Source organism: Notamacropus eugenii, chromosome 5, assembly GCF_028372415.1.
Source record: "Notamacropus eugenii isolate mMacEug1 chromosome 5, mMacEug1.pri_v2, whole genome shotgun sequence".
In the NCBI taxonomy this organism is placed as follows: domain Eukaryota; kingdom Metazoa; phylum Chordata; class Mammalia; order Diprotodontia; family Macropodidae; genus Notamacropus; species Notamacropus eugenii.
The window spans coordinates 135,227,113-135,249,271 of NC_092876.1; the positions used below are offsets into that span (position 1 = coordinate 135,227,113).

At 36.8% G+C, this 22,159-nt stretch overlaps 1 protein-coding gene across 4 annotated transcripts in view; it reads left to right on the plus strand.

The window, feature by feature from the left end:
* Positions 1 to 22,159, plus strand: part of SIK3 (SIK family kinase 3) — a 284,867-nt gene that overhangs the window by 210,456 nt on the left and 52,252 nt on the right. For all 4 annotated transcript variants that reach the window (XM_072611006.1, XM_072611008.1, XM_072611007.1 and 1 more), the window contains exons 5-6: positions 15,279 to 15,403; positions 15,911 to 16,034. In XM_072611006.1, the coding sequence (XP_072467107.1) occupies positions 15,279 to 15,403; positions 15,911 to 16,034 (249 nt within the window). The remainder of the gene's footprint in view (positions 1 to 15,278; positions 15,404 to 15,910; positions 16,035 to 22,159) is intronic.

A 22,159-nucleotide genomic window follows, 5' to 3' on the forward strand; every position in this document is an offset into this window, starting at 1 on the left:
ATTCCCTCTCCAGAGCCTCCACAGGCTCCACCACCACCACTCCAAAATGCTCCTCCTCACCCCAGGATTGCCATTCTGAAACCCAGATCAGCAGCTCCATTTCTCCAGGGTCTTTAGGCTGAGGGCTCCAGAAATGGAAGGTGCTGCTGCTGCTGCTGCCTGAGGCTGGTGCTAGAGCAGGATTCTGCTCCCTTCTCACCCAGGTTAAAAAGGTTTCTCACTGACCTTTGAAGCTATCTCTGACATTTGTATGCTGAGTAATCTGGAGCTACAACTGCTCCCTGTGATTTCGCCCCCTGAGGCCTGCTCTGGTCCTGTCTTTGCCATGCGATGCAGCCAAGGCTGGGCTACGCTCTGCTCCAAACCAGATATGATAGACCTTTCCTGTCAGCCTTCAGGCTGCCTTGGGCCGGAAATCTCTTTCACTGTCGTTTTGTGGCTTCTGCTGCTCTAGAATTTGTTTAGAATCATTTTTACAGGTATTTTATGGGCTGTGGGGGGAGAGCTCCTACTCCACCATCTTGGCACCTCCCCAGTTCCGTCTTTTTTATATGTGTTTTTAATATCTCTACTCAAAGGTGAATTCCCCAAGTCTCATCTAAATTTTTTCTCTTTGTGTTTTCAGAATTTCATTCTTGAAAGCTTCCTATCCAATTTGAGCTGACTATTCCTTTATTGGGATTTTAAGCCAAGGTTACCTACCTATCTTCTCAATCCTTTAAAATTTATTCTCCAAAATTCTAGGCTATATGTCAGACTTTGCTCAGCTTTCCACTCTCTTCTATGACAAATTCTGTGATGGAGTAATCATTCTTCTTAATGAAGTAGCCATAGTTTACACTCAGGATTGGTGAGAATTCGATCTAGAATTGAATTTCCTCTCCCTTTTGAAGGATGACATTATCATTAAATTAAATGAAATTGTTAGCTTCTCTGCTTTTGGCAGAAAGAAATCCTGATTCACTCTATACCCTGCTTCTGTCCTGTTTTCTGAACTTCTGAAGAGCTAGCCCTTCTCTTGACTAATACTAACCCCTCCAGATACACAAGCAATCTCAATCTGTCCTGTCTTCTGCTAGACTGCCTCCCTGAAAACCCCCTCTCTCACTTCTCTTCAGTCTCTCCTTGTCTACTGTCCCTTCCCTACTTGTTACAAATGTGCCCATAGTTCCCCCATCCTCAAAAAATCTTTATTTCATCTGTCCATTTGCACTGTCTTAACATCCATCTAGAGACCTTTCTTCAGGCTGTTAATTACCATCTTCTCCTTGATACTGCTTTTTGGTTTTTGTGACACTGGTCTTTCCTGGTTTTTCTCCCTCCTATTTAACCACTTCCAGTCCTATTTACTGGCTCTTCACACAGGTCATGCCCACTATCTGTAGGTACTCCCCATCATTCTGTCCTGGGCCTTCTTTCCTTCCTCTTTACTGTTTTGCTTGGTGAGAATTAAGAGAAGGTCATGAGATTTGGCTATGAAGAGATCATTGGTAACTTTGGAGAAAGCAGTTTGAGTTGAATGATGAGTTCATAAGTCAGACCGTAGAGAGTTAAGAAAACGAAGAGGAAAGTGGAAGCCCCTGTTCCAGCCTCGTAAAGGAGTGTAGCCACAAAAGGCAGGGGAGATGGGATGATAGTGTGCTATTTCAGTATGAGCTCCTTAAGGTCAGGGACTTGGGTTTTTGTTTTGTTTAAATTTTTAAACCTTCTTTTGTATCCTGAGTACTAGCACGGTGACTGGCACTCAATAAGAGCTTAACAGATGTTTGTTGGTGGGCTGACTCTTTGTCTATGTCTGTTGACAAAATTAGTAATCAAATTACTTTGATCTTCAACCAAGTGCTCTCCCACATGCTTCTTCATTCTGATTCTTTTATTTTCCCACATAAGTAGATATCCATCTGCAGTGCTTCTTTTTGCCTATTCTAGTTCTTTTGAACCAGACATCGAAGATGCTAAGGTCACCCACAGTATCCCTGACCATCACCAATCTTTGGAAAAGAAGGACAAACAAGCTCCTTTGAATGACGCTATTCTTTGTCCTTCATTCTCAAAGAGGACCAGTGACATCAGGAAGGTGATGTCTTGACTTGCAAATGAATTGGATTGAAGTGCTAAGTCACCAGCCTCACTCTCAACCACATGGGTCCAGTGGCAAGACATAGACCAGTATGACTGGAGATGGCTATGCCCATCTAAAGTCCCATTTCAGTCATAAATCTCATCCTCACCTGTCTCAGCAGAATCTGTGAAGTTACATTTGCCTGTTTCAGTATCAGGATCTCTGGTTCGTCTTGGTTGTGGCCTGTATGTTTTTATTTATGATTATGTTTTTTATCTTTAAAAGCCACATTTAGTAAGTACCTGCTCTGTTTGGATAGCACAGCATAGTATAAAAATCCCTGCATTTGAGGTTAGAAAATCTGAGGGTTAAAATTCTGGCTGTCACTTTGTTAGTAATATCTTATCGTTGAGTTACTGATACCCCTAAATCTTTTTTCTTGTGAATTACTCTTAAACCAGATCTCCCCTATTCTTGTACTTTCTCTCCTATTCTTGTACTTACACAGTTAGTTGTTTTAAATGTAAATGCATGATTTTACTTTGTTCCTTCTTAAATGTCATCTTGTTAGATTTGCCCATCACTCCAACTCCTTTTGGATCCTGATTTCATCAACCTTTGCATTAGTTCTCTGTCCCACTTTTGTATCTTATGTTGTTGTTGTTGTGTTGGTCCTTCATTGCCCAAGAAGGCCATGGCATCAGAGAAATGATGACATGACTTGCACTTGACTTGGTTTTGAGTGAGGGAGGGCTGTGCAGGTCACCAGCCTCACTTTCTCCTCCTGAGCCATCTGGATTCCCTGACCAGATATTTATCAGGATGACTGGAGATGGCCCAGAATGCAGTGGGAGACGTAATGCCCATACAGTGAATAGGCCTGTTTAAGAAGTAGTCAGGGGATGGCCCCCTTAATGATTCCAAGAAAAATAAATCAGACTGGAAGGGAAAAAGCAACAATTACTATTGATAGTCATTCTTAAGCCGGAAGGGTCCAGAAAACAGCCCTTAAGTGTAGCTTGGGCAGGGGTCTAGTGTGCTACAATCTATGGCCTTTAGAGTGCAGTAGGTTTAAGGTCTTGGGAAAGGGCGAGGACAGGATCTAGCCAGTAAACCCCAATTTAACTGGGCATCCTCTGGCCATACCAATTTTACCTTCCTTTGGATAGGAGAAGGAAGGGGAGGGGGAGACAGGTAAGAGAGGAGGAGCTGAGTTTGAGAGATATGACATCAGTGTCTTCATCTAGATAACTGATTAAAATAGTACACAAGTCAATGCTACACAAATTCAGTACCCTGAAATGCAATTTGTGTCAGTAGCTTTATTTTAGAGCCAGGCATGATGGCATGAGTTCAGTTGTGAGTTACAGTAGGGCTAAGGCCTATCAGGAGTCTACACTAGATCTGACACCAGTATAGTGAGCCCCGATGGAACAGATGGAGACCAAGTTGCCTAAAGAGGGATCCACTGGCCCAGGTTGGAAAATAGGTCTTGTTAAAGCTTTAGCACCAGTTTTTATTGAGAGTGGGCCATGAGTGGTCACTGCACTTCCACCCCAGATAGGATTGTGAGACTTAGTCTCAAAAAACAAACAAACAGCATCAAGGGTGCTATCTTTTCTGTGTTTTTGTTTTTGTTTTTTTTGAGCCTTAAATCTCTTTTAACCTAGTTTTACCGCTTTCTATTCTGCACATCTTTCTTCATAGAGAATACCATTCTTTTGGATTGATCCAGAGCCACCTTTTAAAAGTGTTTGCAGAATCTGGGTCAGACTGTCTTAGCTTATCTGTACAGCTTGTGTATTGTCAAAAAGAACACGCTTCACTCGGGGCAGTGCTTTGTGCTAGGACTAAGGAAGACTTTTACTCTGTTATGTGTAGTCTGATGAAGACTAAGACTTTTGCACCCATAGTGTCTCTGTTGAGAAGGTTTGAAGGACTTTGATTCGTTTGGTATGTAAGGGGCACACACGTATTATAGTGTGCCTGTTCATATTAGCAACTCGTGCCTTTGATTTGTTCTTTTACCTTAAGTACTGAAATTCAGAGCCACAACTTCAGCTTTCCTCACTTCACATGTAATTGCTTTGTTTAGTTTCAGATCAGGTCCCAATGGGAATGACAAGTTCCACACTGGTAATGTCCTTTCCTTAATGCTTTTATATAATATTATTTTTGAAGAAAATATATCTTTAATTAGGTGATTAGAATTTTTTTGAGCAATTTAAATATAAGGATTAAAAGCTATCTTGCATTTCAATTTTTCTTTTAGTTTGTGTTTAAGGTGGTAGGTAGTTAAGTTATTTTAAAAATATTACTTTTTTGGTTAAATAGTTGAAGGGAGAGAAGTGTGTCTTAATTTGAATACTAGTCAAAAAAGTTTTTGGGTTAAAGAATATAGGAATCATTAATGGAAAGAAATTGTCCCTTTACAGGTAAAGCATCTTTTATTGACCTTCCATTTTCCATAAGATAATATTTATGGTGCTTACATGATCTATTAAGCTTAAGGGAATACTGTCAAGACTGTGACTTCTAGGGAGGGACTCATTTATGGCAGAACAATAGCAGTTGCCCCACCCCCACCTCCCAAAAAGCCATGTCTTAATCCATTTCTCCTTGTCTTTTTCAGAAAAGCAGACATTCATTTTTTCCCAAAAATTTATTAATTTACTTGTTTTCAGTTTTCAACATTCACTTCCATTAAGTTTTAAATTTTCTCCTCCTCCTTCCCCCCCTCCTTCCCCAAGATGGCTTGCAATCTCATGTTGACTCTACAAATACATTTCTATTAAACACATTTTCACATGTCATGTTGCATAGATGAATTATAACGAATGCATGAGAAAAATAAAACATAATAAAGGAAAAAATAGTCTGTTTCATTCTGCGTTCTGACTCCGTAGTTCTTTCTCTGGATATAGATGGTATTTTCCATCGTGACTCCTTAGGAAATGTCTTAGGTCTTTGCATTGATGAGAAGAGCTAAGTCTTTCAAAATCAGTCATAACACACAGTGGCTGTTACTGTGTATAATGTTCTCCTCACTTCACTCAGCATCAGTTCATATAAGTCCTTCTAGGCCTCTCTGAAGTCTTCCTATTCATCATTTCTTATCACACAATAGTATTCCATTACATTCATATATCACAACCTTTTCAGTCAGTCCCCAATTGATGGGCATCCCCTCAATTTCCAGTTTTTGGCCACCACAAAAAGAGCTGCCATGAATATTTTTGTACATGTGGGTTCTTTTCCCATTTTTATGATCTCTTTGGAATACAGCCTGGAAGTGGTATTGCTGGGTCAAAGGGTATGCACATTTTTATAGTCCTTTGGGCATAGTTCCAAACTGTTCTCCAGAATGGTTGGATGCGCTCGCAGCTCCACCAACAATGAATTAGTGTTCCAACTCTCCCACATCTTCTCCAACATTTATCACTTTTCTGTTTTGTCATGTTTGCCAATCTGATAGGTGTGATGTGGTGCCTCAGAGTTGCTTTGATTAAGCAGACATTATTTTAATCCCTTAGATATCATCATTTTCTACTGTCATTCTTGATCTCATCAGCTCCCATGGTTTCAATTATCATTTCTGTGCAAATGACTCTCAGATCTGTTTGTCCAGAACTAACCTCTCTCCCTTCCACCATTCTCCCATCTCTGACTGTTTATTATCTTTGACTCTGAATCATATCTGTCAAGGATACCTGATAAATAGATGGAAAAAATGGAAAAATATTTGGAACATATTCTTCTCATATGTTTCTCAGATATTTACAGCAAAAATCAAACAAGCTAAGTATTTCTGATCTTAGTCTTTGGCTATGCCATGATAATTCACATTTACATACCATTTTACAGTTTAGAAAAGTGTTCTTCATGGACTCCTGAGATAGGTAAGATAATTATCATCCCTAAATTACAGATAAGGGGGAATTGAAATTAGCTGAAGACTAAATAAAATCTACGTGAATTTTTATTCATTTGGTGTAAATTCTCCTTTTTTTTCATTTTTGATACTGGTAAATTAGATTTCCCCTCCACTAAAATCAAATTAGCTAATGTTTTATCTATTTTATTGATGTTTTTACCTCCAAAAACCAGTTCTCAATTGTAATTTTTAATTCAGTGGTTTTTCTTTTATTTTTCCAAATTGTTCATCACTTCTTTATTTTCATAATTTGTATTTTGGTGTTGAACTGAGGATTTTTAGTTTTTTGGCTTTTTATTTTTTTTAGTTACATGCTTTTGGGTCAGAGCAACATAGCTGCAGGCTCACTCCTGTTACTGCTTCCTGCCATGTGTACAGCCACAGGGCCTAGCCCAAACCTGTTGTTTTAAGGTTCTACGTAGGCCTCCTTGGCTTAGCTCTCTATCAGTGCCAAAAGGTCTCTACCTGCCTTCTTGTGCTGACCTGTGCCAGAATGATGTTGCACTGTGATTTCTCCTTGCATTTCCCAGTCACTACTTGGTCTGGTGATCTTCCTCTTACTTGACCATCTTTGCTGGTCCCATTCCATATGAGTGATTAGGATTGCTCCCTGATGAACTCAGAGTGGAATCAGTGCAATGCTAAAGTGATAGACCAAATAACAAAATTTCCTGTTGGTTATCTCCTGTTTTCCATACCACTGCCTCCCCCTAATAGGACCACCCTTCTCTCCTTTCCATTCTTCACCCGCCATTTCAGTTTTTATATATTTTTACTAGTTTGGTTTCCATCTTAATGCATTGGATAGCACCAAACTCTTGATTTTAACAAAGAACTCCAACTTCTGAAATTGATGGCAATTTTTTGGTATTTAAATCATCCCTAGAAAATAGAAATGTGATTCAAGTTTAAGCTAACTTTTCTGAATTAAAAGCAAAGAACATCAGCAGCTATTTCAGCCTATAATCTAATCCTAACCAACCAAAATGTTGGCAGTTAGAAAGGAGATCTAACATTATGTTAAGAGCTACTTGTGAGGAAGGAAAGAAATAAACCTAGGCACCATGAAGAAAATGTATAGTGCTATCATGGTTTCTATTGTCAGATGAAGAGTATATACATTTCAATGAATTCCTCATTTCTTCTTTCCTTTCATTTTCTAAATGGATTATCCCATATCTTTAGATCATAAGTCTTTATCCTTACTATAAAACAAATAAGATTATAAATAGAAAATGTAGACATTGTATGTGTGTACACACACACACACACACACACACGCACACACACACACACATTCCTTCTTGTCAGGGATTTTTTTGACTTTTGTCCTTGTTTCCCTTTCCCCTGCCATATCATTTAATAAATGCTTGTTGATTAATTGATAAATGGATATTTATGTTCCTGAGAGTTCTCTGAAACCAGACTGTTGTTCATTTCTCATTACTCGAGATGACTTCTAAGTTCTTTAGAATGGGGATGTACAGTTGGTAATATAAATTCTTAGTGGCACTCCAAGTTGATTGTTACCTATTTTTTTCATTAGTGTTTCCTGCTTTACTTTAAGGCTAGGTAGTACAGTGGCTAGAGTACCAGAGCAGGAGTCAGAAGACCTGATTTCAAATGCAACTTCATCAGTTGCTTCCAAATGGTGTGACTCTAGCAAGTCACTTATCCTTTGTTTGCCTAAGTTTCATCATCTGTAAAATGTACAGAATACCTAACTCCCAGGGTTTTTATGAGGATCAAATGAGAGAATAGTTATAAAATGCTTAGTACAATGCCTGGCACATAGCAGGGGCTAATGTTAGCTATCATCATCAATTATTGTTATTAAAGTGCAAGTGAATTAATTTAAAATTAATCCTTTAGATATCAGACGAGAATATTATTTCTTATCTAGGTTAGAATTGTTTTATTTTTCCAAGTTCTTTTTTGTCTTGTATTGAAATTACTATTGGGGCAGCTAGGTGGTGCAGTGAATAGAGCACTGATCCCGGAGTCAGGAGGACCTAAGTTCAAATTCGGCCTCAGACACTTGACATTTACTAGCTGTGTGACCTTAGGCAAGTCACTTAACCCCAATTACCTCACCTACCCACTCTAAAAAAAAAGAATAAATTACTGTTGTAGGTATTGTATATATGTGTGCATGTTGTATGTATCTTTGTCATTAATCAAGAAAAGCCACTAAATTATATTTATGCTTTGACAGAATAGTCCCAGTATTGTGAATATATTCTGGGGAGGTCAATTACAAAAGAAAAGTCCCCATATTGTAACAATACTCGTCATAGTAAAACTCTTTGCTGCCTATCTGTTGGGGAAGCATTGAAAATATTATGATATATAAATATAATACAATATTATTACACCATAAAAAGTGCTAAATTGAGGAATTCAGAGAATCATAGGAACATTTGTGTAAACAGATGCAGAAAAGAGAGTAGAAGCAAGAGAATGATATATAAAATGACCACAAAACTACAAACAGAAACAACCCTGAAATACTGCCAGACTTCAATTAATTGTAGAGACTAATCTTGATCTCAGAGAAAAGAGAAGGGAATTATAACTCTGGTAGAAACTGAGAGTTTGGAAATTTATGCATATGCTGTCAGACACAGTTGCTTTGTCAGTTGGGTTTTACTCAAATGCTACTTTATTATAAGAAGAAGATTTGAAGGGGGAGAACATATCATAAAATTACTTTGATTAAAAAGAAGCATAATTGAAAGTTATTGGGAAATTTTTGAAGCAGACCAAAACAAACCCAGTAAATTGCATTATTTCAAAAGAGATTTTTCATGGAGGTAGTTGTAGGAAAAATTATATCACATGACAGATTGGAAGAAAAATTGCTTGGGCAAAGTTTTGGAAATAGTATTAAGAATAAGACTGGAGATGGCCACAGAAGAGCCAGCTTGACTTACATAAATTAGTTTTGATATGTAACATAGGAGAAAAGAGTAGAGGGCAACTCAAGCTAATAGAATTTTGAAAGACCTTGTAGCCAACTGCTAAGCTGGAAAGTAGTATGGAAACCATGTGGTCTCTCAGATGTGGCACCCCTTCTCCCTCAGTCCTCTTGCCATAATTAGATCATTTTTTTGATAGTGTAGATTTCTTTATAAATACATAACAGTAATTAAAACTCAGTCATTTCTGAAGCTTCTTCCATTTGTTAACTGTTTCATTTATAAAGATTTTCCATTTGGAGGACAAGAAAACCCTATATAATTGGATTCCTTCCTTGATTAAAGAAAAGTGAATAGTAATGGAAAGACTTTCTGCTGGTTCGTTTAATGTGGAAAATTGTGTATATTTTTCACTTGTTTATTAGGAAAATCTTTAAGTACTTATGTGACATTCTTAGTGCAGCCTACTATAGTTTCTCTTCCAGAAAACAAAGACACAAAAAACCTAACCCCTTGCCTCACTGTGTGGACTTGACAAAACAATGTGCACTTTACAGATTAAAAAGAGTCAGACATATACCTTGATGTTTGGGAGGGCTGAGACTGGTGGATAACTAATTATGCACAGGGTTAAACCCAGATCACTGAAGTATTCCATTGGAGACTTCTTTTCCATTTGGCATTGAACCAATAACTATTTTTTCAGTTCAGCCTTTCAGTCAACTAATTGTGCTATCATGTAGCTCAGATCTCTCCAAGTTTTCCCAAAGCGTAGCATGAGAAATTTCTATCACTTTACTTCAGTCTAGGCTAACTATATCCGCAGGATTTCACTGACTTAACAATGTAAATTTAATAACTCCCAGAAAAGAAACTGGAGTCTGATGTGACTTTTTTTTTTTAGCAAAAATATTTCATTGAAGTGTTCTTATGCATGTATAATTATCACTTCCTCCCTTGTCCATCCCTGGAGAAGCCTTTTTTGTGACAAATGATTCACTTTTGACAACGTATGCCTCATTCTATGCTTGTAGTCTGCCATCTTTCTCCCAAGAGGAAGTTAGGCATGCTTCCCTAGCAAGACCTCTGGGCTTGGGCACCAAAGTGATCACAATTCTTCTGTGGTTCCAAGGTATTTTTCTCTGTAGGTGTTATTGCTGTATAAACTGTCCTGCTGCTTCTGTTCACTTAGTCCGGCTTGACTGCATAAAATGTCCCCAGGTTGCTTTGAGACCACCTTTTTCTTATGGTGCAGTAATACGAGGTGTCCCAAAAGCCTTACAGAAGTTTTAAGCTATTAAAGTTTAAACCATTTTCCATCACATTTATATATCATGACTTGTTCAGCTATTTTCCAAATGATGATTAACCCCTTTGTTTCTGCTTCTCTGCTGTAACAAAAAAAGAGCTGTTTACAAATATTTTTTTACATATTACATATTTACATATTTTACATATTTTACATATTTTTTACATATTTTACATACATAAAATATTTACATATTTTACATATTACATATTTTTACATATTATTTACATATTTTTACATATTGATCCTTTGCCTTTTTAAAAAATGTCTTTGGGGTATAGGCCTAGTAGTGATATCACTGTGTCATAGAGTATGTACAGTACATAGTTCCAGATTTCTTTACACAATGACTGGACCAGTTCACAGCTCTATGAACAGTGTTAAATTTAATCATTGTCATCTCCCTTTGTCATCAACTTTAGCAATCTGATGGGAATGAAGTGGAACCTCACAATTGTTTTAATATGTGTTTCTCTAATTACTGATGATTTGGAATATATATATATAGCTTTTGATAGCTTGAATGTTTTTTTCCTTGACAACTGTGTGTTTATACCCTTTATTTATTGCAGGGTGGGTCTTATTCTTACATATTTGAATTAGTTCCCTACACGTATTCTATAATCAATGTTTACCAGCAAAACTTGCTACAAAAATTTATTCCTCAATTAATTATTTTCCTGTTACTTTTGTCAATAGGCAATGACAGTTTTTAACTGTATTTAACTGTATTATTGATGCAAAACTTTTCAATTTTATGTAATTAAAAGTGTCCATTTGCCATTTTTCTTTTTCTTAAATTTTGTTTTATTATACTTTATGTGTATTAGCATAGTGATTTAAATGTCCATTTTAGATTCCTATCACTTAGCACATTATAGAGTATCAATAAATACTCTATATTCATTCCTCATAACAGTAATATCAGTAGCATTCCTAGCCTGTTAATGCAATACTTTGAAATATATTTTAAAGCAACAAGATGTATGTTTTCACAATTCCTTTTCGACAGTAAGGTTCAGGGCCTGAGTTTCAATTCAGAGCAACATCATGACACAACAATAAATAATTTTTATTTATGGTTTGTGATAGTATAAGTATTCTTTTTTCCTTCTTTAAAAAAATTAATCTTTCTTAGACTTAGTATACAATGATCTGTGTGAACGACTTAGCCATTCTCAGCAATACGGTGATCCAAGACAGTCCTAATGGACTTATGATAAAAAATGCTGTCTACCTCCAGAGAAAGAACTGATAGAGTCTGAATGCAGATCGAAGGATATTTTTTTACTTTGTTTTTCTTGTTTGTTTTTTTGGTCTGTGTTTTCTTTTATTACTAATATGGAAATGTATTTAATGTAACTTCCTGTGTATAACCTATAGCAAATTGTTTGCCTTCTCAATGAGGGGGGAGGGTAGGAAAGAAGGAAGAATGTAAAACTCAAAATTTTTAAAAATAAATGTTAAAAATTTTTACATGTAATTGAAGAAAAAATTAAATATTAAATAAATATATTGTTTAAAATAATGTTTCTCTTTCACTTCTCCCCTTCCCTAATAAGAATTTTAAAACAAGCACAAAAAAAAAAGCCTTCAATACATAACTGAATAGTCCAGTAAGCTAAATTCCCCCATTGACTGGTCTGAAAATATATGTATCTCTTTTTGCATTTTAAATTCATCATATCTCTGCTGGCATTAATTACTGAATTTTATCTTTGTTCTTATGGACTCATGTTCTATAATTGTTTTGATTAGATTTCTAGAGTCTTTTAAAGTGTTTTTCTCTATAATGTTAATATTATTGTGTAAATTGTTCTGGCTCTACTCACCTTGTTCTGTCCCTTCATTGAGGTCTTCTCACTTTTCCCAAAAAATATCTCTTCTATCATTTCTTATGGCACAATAATATTCAATTACATTCACATACCACAGTTTGTTTAGCACATTCCCCAATAGGATATCCCTTTAGTTTCCAGTTTAGGGCTAATAGGAAAAACTAGCTACAAATATTTGTGTGTGTGTGTGTGTGTGTGTGTGTGTGTGTGTGTGTGTGTGTATACATAGTTCCTTTTCCTCTTTATTTGATTTCTTTCAGATTTAGGATTAGTAACAGTATATCTGGGTCAAAGGGCATGCACATTTTAGTAGTTTGGGAGGCATTAGTTCCAAATCCCTTTTCAAAATTGTTGAACCAATTCACAGCTCCATCAGTGATGCACTACTGTGCCTGTTTCCCCATAAATCCTCCAAAACTTGCCTTTTTCCTCTTTTGTCATCTTTGGTGATCTGATACTATAAGGTAGAACTTCAAAGTTACTTCAATTTATAATTCTTTAATTATTTGTGATTTAGAGCATTTTTTTCATTGTAGTTGTTGGTAGCGCGGATTTCTTACTTTGAAAACTTCTTGTTCAGACTCTCTATCCATTTGAGAATGGCCCTTAGTTTTATATGTTGAATATTAGACCTTTATTACAGAAACTTGCTGTGAATATTTTCCCCCAGTAACTTGTTTCCTTTCTAATTTTACTTCATTCAATTTGTGTAAAAACTTTTAAATTTTATTTAAACAAAATTACTTGTTTTAATTTGTGTGATTTTCTCTATTGCTTGTGTAGTTATGGACTTCTCCATTTGGAGAATGCATCCATAGATGCAAATGGTAATTTCTTTCTTGTTCCTTTAATTTCTTTATTACATTACCTTTTATGTCTAGATTATGTTATCTATTTGGAGCTTATCTTGGTGTTTGATTTGAAGTGTTGGTCTAAGCTTAATTTCTGTTCATCTCCTGTTCAGTTTTCCCTACAGTTTTTTAATATTAATTTATTTTTGGTTTTCAACATTCATTTCCACAAGATTTTAAGTTCTAAATTTTCTCCCCATCTCTCACCTCCCATAACCCCAAAACACCATGCATTCTGATTATCCCTTCCTCCAATGTACCCTCCCTTCTATCACACCCCTCCTTTCCCTTATCCCCATACTCTCTCTTTTCTTGTAGGGCAAGATAGATTTCTATATCCCATTAGCTGTATTTCTTATTTCCCAGTTGCATGTAAAAACAGTTCTCAACATTTGTTCCTTAAACTTTGAGTTCCAACTTCTCTACCTTCCTTCCCCCCCACCTATCCCCACTGAGAAGGCAAGCAATTCAATATAGGCTATATATGTGCAGTTTTACAAAAGACTTCCATAAAAGTCATGTTGTGAAAGCCTAACTATATTTCCCTCCATCCTATCCTGCCCCCATTTCTTCTATTCTCTCTTTTGACCTCGTCCTTTCCCAAAAGTGTTTATTTCTAATTACTCCCTCCTCCCATTTTCCCTCCCTTTTGTCATCACCCCCACACCCCACTTGTCCCCTTCTTCCCTACTTTCCTATAGTGTAAGATAGATTTTCATACCAAATTGAGTGTGCATGTTATTCCCTCCTTGAGCCAAATGTGATGAGATTAAGCTTCACTTTTTCCCTCTCGCCTCCCCCCTTTTTCCCTCCATTGAAAAAGCTTTTTCTTGCCTCTTTTATGAGAGATAATTTGCCCCATTCCATTTCTCCCTTTCTCTTCCCAATATATTCCTCTCTTACCTCTTAATTTTATTTTTTTAGATACCATTCTTTCCTATTCAACTCACCCTGTGCCCTCTGTCTATATGTATTGTAATCCCTGAACTACCCAAATACTGAGAAAAGTCTTAAGACTTACAAATACTATCTTTCCATGTAGGAAAATAAACAGTTCAACTTTAGTAAGCCCCTTATGATTTCTCTTTCCTATTTACCATTTCATGCTTCTCTTGAGTTTTGGGTTTGAAAGTCAAATTTTCTATTCAGCTCTGGTCTTTTCATCAAGAATGCTCGAAAGTCCTCTATTTCATTTAATGGCCATTTTTTCCCTGAAGTATTATACTCAGTTTTGCTGGGTAGGTGATTCTTGGTTTTAATCCTAGTTTCTTTGACTTCTGGAATATCATATTCCAAGCCCTTTGATCCCTTAATGTAGAAGCTCCTAGATCTTGTGTTATCCTGAAAGTATTTCCACAATACTTGAATTGTCTCTTTAGGACTGCTTGCAATATTTTCTCCTTGACCTGGGAACTCTGGAATTTGGCTACAGTATTCCTATTTGTACTGTAGAAATAGTTTGGAAGGGTGCCTTCTTTTGTTAATATTACAAGTAGTTTATATGATATTGGAATTAATTATTCATTGAATGCTTGATAGAATTCACTTGTGCAGAAGTTGATGTCAGGATCCATTTTCATATGACCCTGGGCTCATTGAATAGTGGAATGTGTGCTGAATTTGAAATCAGATAATCCAAATCCTCTCTCCTCCTGCTGTTTACTCTGTCATGCTGTTTCTTCACATGGCATGACTTTTCCTCTAAGTGTGCTGTTACACACTGTCTCCCATGCCTTGAAAGTACTCCCTCCTTACCTCTTCTTTATAAAATCCCCAGTTTCCTACCAACCTTACCTCAAATGCTACTTTCTAAAGGAGGCCTTTCTTCATTCCCCAACCCCTACCTGCTACTGATTTTCCTCCTAAAATTACCCTATTATTTCTATATTTTATGTCTTCTTCTTTCCCTTGACTAAAGGCAAGCTTCTTAATGGCAGGATCTTTGCATTGTTGTCTCTGAGCCCTCCACCCAGCACCGTACCTGGCATGTAATCGGCACTTTACTTAGCATTTACTAATGCTTATTTCTACTTTTCAGTTAATGAATGATTGATGCCTATGTGATCTTGGGTGAGTCACAACCTCTCTAGGCCTCAGTTTCCTCTACTATTAAATGAGGAAGTTAGACCAGATGTCTTCCATAATTCCAGATTTAATTCTACCATCCTATTTTCTACATTTCTCCATTTATCTTTCAACCTTTACTTTAGGTGGTTGACTGTCATAATAAGAATACTTTGTTTTTTTTAAACTTTATCTTTATCAGATGGCTCAAATTGACCAGGGTAAAGTTCTTCTCTTATAGAAACTGGAGTTTGTTTCTAGAACGAAAGTAACATTAGTTGCTCCTCTCAATTACTTTCCAGATTTTGGGTTCAGTAACATCTTTACCCCAGGGCAGTTACTGAAGACCTGGTGTGGGAGTCCCCCATATGCTGCCCCTGAGCTCTTTGAAGGAAAGGAATATGATGGGCCCAAAGTGGATATTTGGGTAAGTTGTTTTGCATAATTAACACATGACACACTAGTCATAACCTCATCTGAGAGTACCCTACAAATTCTGTGCTTATAGAAGCAGTGTAATCTTGATCAAATCTTTATTCCATAGGGCTTGCTTCCTAACAGACATCACATATGATGAGCTACCATATGGAAATTCCCTTAAAATTACATAAATACCACAAGTTCTAATTTGTTCAAGTGGTTGCTCTGCCTAGAACAAAGAATTCTTCCTTTTGTTGCCATACTCCATACTTGAGGAGGGTAATAGCTAGAAAAATATTTGGAGTATTACATTGAAATGAAAACACATCAGTGAAGGAGAGTTCCATATTCTGAAAATTCAGTCTTGGTACAGACCAATAGTAACAGTTTTATTTCTCCAAGAAATTGTTCCATTGTCATGTATATGACTATTATTTTCATGCTCACATTATATTGATATATTTCATTTCTTTTCTTGTGGGCTAATGATGTATATTCTTTGTTTGGGATGCAGAGCCTTGGAGTAGTCCTCTATGTGCTTGTCTGTGGGGCCCTGCCATTTGATGGTAGCACCTTACAGAATCTTCGGGCTCGGGTGCTGAGTGGAAAGTTCCGAATTCCATTTTTCATGTCCACGGGTAAGTGAATTGGCGGCACATAGCACAGATACCTTTTACTAGCACTGAGAACCTGGCAGTGGGGCCGAGTGGACAGGAAACTCTCCTCAGACCCTAGGTTGCTGGTTTATTTGCTGTCAGCTACATGACTCTCTTCATACTTAGAGTGACTCAGGTCAGAACTGCTATTCACTGAGACTTGAAGCTGAGGGTGACAGCTAATTTTATATCTTAGTTTTCCACTTATAACTACTGTGGAAATCTGGGGTTTCTTAGCTTCCTACTTCTTCCCACTCTCTACTCAAAAGAATAAACAAATAAGCAGATAAATAAATAAAAGTTTTGAATGAGTGGACAGTAAAGTAAAGATCTTTTGGAAGGTTTTACAGACTGAAAAAAGTGACTGGAATCTAAGGCACTTTACTGTCTATCTTTACATTAAAATGGGAATGCTCCAGAGGAGTTTTAGTGAGTGATGTTTTCAGTTCTGTTGAATAACGTGTTCATTTTAACGGAGAAGAGACAAAGTACATATCCATACCTATTGGCTCAGACACAAAGGTCCAGACATGTATGTAGCCTCTGTGGGAATAAGTACAAAAAAATTAGCCGTATTTCACTTTTAATGAAATGCCATTTCCCTGGAGATAATGACTGAAAGATGTGGATCTTTGCTGAACAAAGAAAGAATAGCTTTCCTATTTTGATTCTTGTGTGAAAGGCGAGGCAGGTCTGATTGCCCTCACCTCTTAAGATCATTAGGGGTCAGTAGCTTTCAAGGATATTTATAGAGACAGAGCATAAAAGAACAACTTTTTCTCTATTTCTTTGGTCTCTGTAATATCCTGCATGAATTATGCTGTCATCTCTTTCTTGAGCTACTTTATGCCTGAAAAGAAAGGATGTAACAGTGAGATAGAGTGGTGAATTACTTTGGTTAGGGTCATTCCCTATATAGGCATCTAGAATTTTTCCCATTCTTCTTGGCTTATTTCCAAATTTTAATTGGATTTTTTGTCCTCTGTCTCATTTGAGAAACATTAACCAAGCACCTGTTTTGTGTGCAATGTGTTGTGAAGGATATAGAGTTGTGTAGTAGCTAGCATTTACTGTATATTGTACTTTAAGGTTTACAGAGCAGTTTACGTATGTTAACCCATTTGATCCACACAATAAACCTGTGAGCTCGGTGCTCTTATTGTCCTCGTTTCACAGATGAGGAAAATGAAGTTGAGAGAGGTTATGTGACTTGTCCAGGGTCACCTAGCTTGGAAGTATGTGAGGCTGGATTCACTCAGGTCTTTTTTGCTCTCAAGTCCTGTGTTCTCTCCACTGTGCCCCCTGCTCACTATCATGTGCACAGGTATCTACACTACAAGATCGCATGTGATAAATATTTATGTTACATGACTCTAAACTTAATTCCATCTGGTAAATGTACCTTCTATGTGTGAGACATTGGCAGTACAAAGGAAAAAGTAACACAGCCCCCAGTTTTCTTGGAGTGAGTTTTGCTTTTGTCCAAAGCCTGCTGATCCATTGTATCTGGAACTTATATATTCTGCTACATTTGGAACAGCTGAGGCTCCTTAGGCAGAAGAAACATATGATGCCAGAATAACAGGATACTGTGAGAATTCCTTCATCCTGATACTTCACTGACCTTGTGGACCGGGGCTTTTTGATTGTTTCTGTATCAAAGACTCTTGGCATTCTGGTGAAGACTATAGTTCCTTCTCAGAAGAATCTTTTTAAATGTACAAAATACATAGAATTACAAAGAAAACCAATTATGCTAAAATAAAGATGTAATTGTTTTCCCATGCACATTCATGGACACTGCTGAAATTTATCTGTACACCCCAGGTAAAGAATCCTTGCTGTAGACCTTCACTCATAAGTCAAAGGTGCCTTCAGTTCCTCAACTTAAAACATGCTCATCTAATAAATCATTCTGGTCTGACCAGTCGCTAGAATTCATCCTTAATGGTTTATCTTGGTGAAGTGACTGAATAATTGTGCAGTTGATCTCCCTGTCTGTGAGTCAAGGTGAACACTGCATTCCTTTCATTTAGAGGGAACTAAATGTTTGCATTGTTCATAAACATTTTTGTCAAAAAACATGTCTTGTTCAGGTGAAAGACTTGATAAGCTAAAGCCTTCTAGAATGTCTTATAAAAGGCTGTCTCATCTTGCTCTTCTAACTTCCAACTGTTCATTGATCATACAGTCAGTATGCTTGGTATTGGATTTTTGACAACTCCTAACTATGTTCTTCATAACAAGTTTTTAAATATGTAAAATATGGATTCACAATCATGGGTCCTTTCAGATTCCTATTATACTATAAATGTTTTCTGCATGATTGAGTGTTTTGTGATAGTTGGGAATAGTAACCGATATAGTTGCTCTTTTATGATAGAGGAGTTATTTCATACGTAGTTAATTGGAACAAAAGCTTCAGTACATACATAGTGAACAGAAAAGCATGCAAACTTGAAAAATAAACTTTTGAAGACTTGAAGAGTGATTTTTACCTGCTGTCAGCAATATAGATGAGTTAGTATTGCCTGAAATCATTAATTGAATTCCAAGTCATTCATGGAAAAGACATCGGAAGGACAATTGAATGAAAGATGAAAGGATTAGGTTATTCATTCTTTCCCTCAATTAGTACTATATTTAAGTACTATAGGTGTTCCTTATATGTTTGTAGCAGTCCTAAAGATCTGGAGGTAATTGACTACATTCTGTTTTGAAGCAAGATTGTACCCAGAATTGTCCAGACAGTTCACTTGATGCAGAGGATATTGAGAGGGTTAATTCAAAATCTTGATGGTTTGGTTTTTTTTTAAATTCTGTGGTACTGCTGGACATAATGTGACTATAATAATAGCCATCATGTATCTAATATTTTAAAATGTGCAGAATCTTTTACATTATTTCATCTGAGCCACACAATAACCTCATGAGTTGGATATTACATGTATCTCCATTTTACAAATGAGGGAACTAAGGCTATTAGAGGATAAGTGACTTGTCACAAATCAAAAGTGGGATTTGGACCTAGGTTTTGCTGATTTTAAGCCCAGAACTTTCTCCACTGTGTCATACTACTTGAGTTCCTTTTTCAGGTTCAGTGTCACAAATCTGAGCTAGGTTTATCTTTTTTTGTAGTACTGAAATCTTCTTGTCAAGACACTTGGTTTTGATGTTTATTAGCTCTGAGTACTTGGCTGAGCCTCACTTTGTTTTTTAAATGCAGATTAATAATGATTATATTACCTTTTTCATACAGTTACTATGATGAAAAAATAGTTGTGAGGAAAGTGTTTTAGGAAGAGAATTATTGTGGTAACATCCACAACTTAACACCAGTAAGACAAGCCAGCAGGCTTTGTGATGTGGTGGAAAGAATGCTGAATTTTAAGTTAGAGGATGTGGGTTCAAATCCTAGCTCTACCACTTACTGCCTATGTGATTGATCTTGGGCAAGTTTTTTACTCTATAAATGAGCAAGTTGGACTAGCTGACCTCTAAGGTCCTTTTCACTTCCAAGCCTGTGATCTGATGAATGAGTATTTATTAATTAGGCCCTACTACATTCACGCAGAGAATTGATGGTGGGAACAGGAGGGAGGGGGAAGATATAATTCTTACCATAAAGGAGCCTATACCACAGTGGAAGAAATTGCATGTACAGCAATGAATGAGCCAAAAATATGATAGAATATTAAACTCTTCGAGCCAGAGTGGGTTTTATGGAGGAGTAGATAGAAAGCCATTCTTTAAGCTAAGATGTCCCAAGGTCAAGTTATTGTTTCTTAAACGTGCTCAATGCATAACTCTGGGCATATCACTTGACCTCTTGTTCTAGGCAAGTGCCTAAGACCTTTAAGTTGCACAGAAGGTGTAGACCTGAATTGCTGGAGGAAATTCCTCAGTGATAGCTTCCGATAGCAATGAATCACAGGTTCAGTCCCTGTGCTATGTGTGTGTAAGGGGTGTCTTGATGAAGGTAGGTACTTATTAGCTATGTGATCCTTGGTAAGTTATTCACTTTCTCTGTGCCTCAGTTTCCTCATCTTTAAATGAGGAGACTGAATTCAGTGACTGCTGAGGCCCAGCTCTAGAACCATGAACTTAAGAATATGAGGACTTTCCAAGGAGTTGGTAAAGTTTTCTACCTTTTGGGCTAAGGGAGAAAATAGTGATGTGAACAGCCATTATCATTAATTCCTGTTAGACAAAATCAACTTTAAAAGATGAGTGAAAATCTGCTATCAAAAACAACTGACCAGAAAATAACAATTTAAGACTATTTGGACTGTTAGAAAATATATTTTTAAAAAAAGCTGGACATTATATTTTATGAAATTGTAAGTGAAAACTGCTCAAACCTGTTAGAACCAAAGGGTGAAGTAAAAAACCAAGAGAATCCACCAGTTTAAAGAAACTCTGAAATGAAAAGTTCCAGGAATGTCATAGCCACACTCCGGAGAAGAGGATTTATTTGTGAAGTTTGGATTCATTCAAAGGGCTGCACTTGAGGACCTAGAGGGCCACATGTGGCCTTGAGGCCACAGGTTCCCCACCCATACTCTAAAGCCTCTTTGTCAAAGAAAAAATACTTCTGAGTAGCTAGGAAGGAAGAGTTGGAATATAAATAGGATCACCCCAAACTTGAGCAATTGGAAGGGGCTATATGATGATAAAGACCTAACATTCTAATTGGGGAAAAAGAAATAAATGTCTCTTCAGAAAATATCTTATAAAGACATTAAAAGAATTAAATGAGACAAACAGAAGACCTGGGGTGTGGGCTAGTTCTCTTCTGATATTTTTAAGAAGGGGGAGAAAAGGAGGGAGAAAGAAATCCACTAGTGGGCAAAAGGGCTTTCTATTATAATTTGTGTGTATGAGAAGAAAAATTTACAAAAGGAGCAGAAGAATTAGGCCTCAGATGAACTTTGCTTTCATTTGAATTGGACAAAGGGAAATTGAACACACACACACACACACACAGAATTTGATGCAGAAATACTCAACAGAAAAACAATAAGTAAGATGGTGCTAGGGTGTATTATGAGGGAGAATGATACCAAGGAGAAAGTAGTCGAAAGCAAAACAAAACTTCAGCTTTACAGGGACCCAAAATGAAGCAGTTTCCAAACTATCAGACAACAGCTTAACAAATGATAGTATATGATTATAATGGAATATTATTGTGCTGTAAGAAATGACCAAAAGCGATTTTCAGAGGACCCTGGGAACACTTATATGAACTGATGCAGAGTAAAATGAAGGGAAGAAGTAGAGCAATTTATGCAATAACATAAAGAAAAGCAACTTTGAGAGACTGAAGAATTCTTTTCAACACAATGACCAGCCAGGATTTCAAAGAACTGGTAAGGAAGCATGCTGATGGAAGCATGGGGGAAGATAGGTGTTGTAAAGGTTAGCATCAAAGAAGTGTATCTTAAGAAAAGAAGTTGGATTGGTTACGTAGTGAGAGCCAGGTTTGTCAAATGGACGAAACACGTCCTTCACCGGTGTTCATTTGATGTCAGGAAGGTCTCCATTATATTGGGAAGACCTCTTTGGACGACTTATAGGAAAACATGAACAAGTGTCATGTATAAGAGGAAAAGGAGAGGTGGTAGTCTACACCATTGAAGACAGTACCTACATCTGTGAGAGCGGAAATAAGCTGTAAATCATTATATAAATGTGTTACTTCATAATATTAATAATAGTAGTAGGTTTCAGTAAATATTTCTTGAAAAATGAATTATTACACCACCCTTCGCTTCTTGAAGGCTTACACCAGACTCAGTGTAAAGCAGAAACTGTACTTTTAATTGACAGAATTAATCTAGATTGTTTGGCAGTGAAGTTTTACTGATAATTTAATTCTATAATAACTCAGCTCTTAGCATAGTGGCTGATACATAGTCAAAGACATTTAATGACTGACTGACTAATCTATACATTGAGCTGGAAAGTACCTTAGAAGTCATCTAGTACTAGTTTAAGCTAAGCCCTCATTTTACTTGCAAAGAAAGTGAATCCCAAAGAGTTTATGACAGAGGCAATACATGAACCTACAGATTTAGACTTTTAGTCCAAGGCTCTTTTCCCTCAGT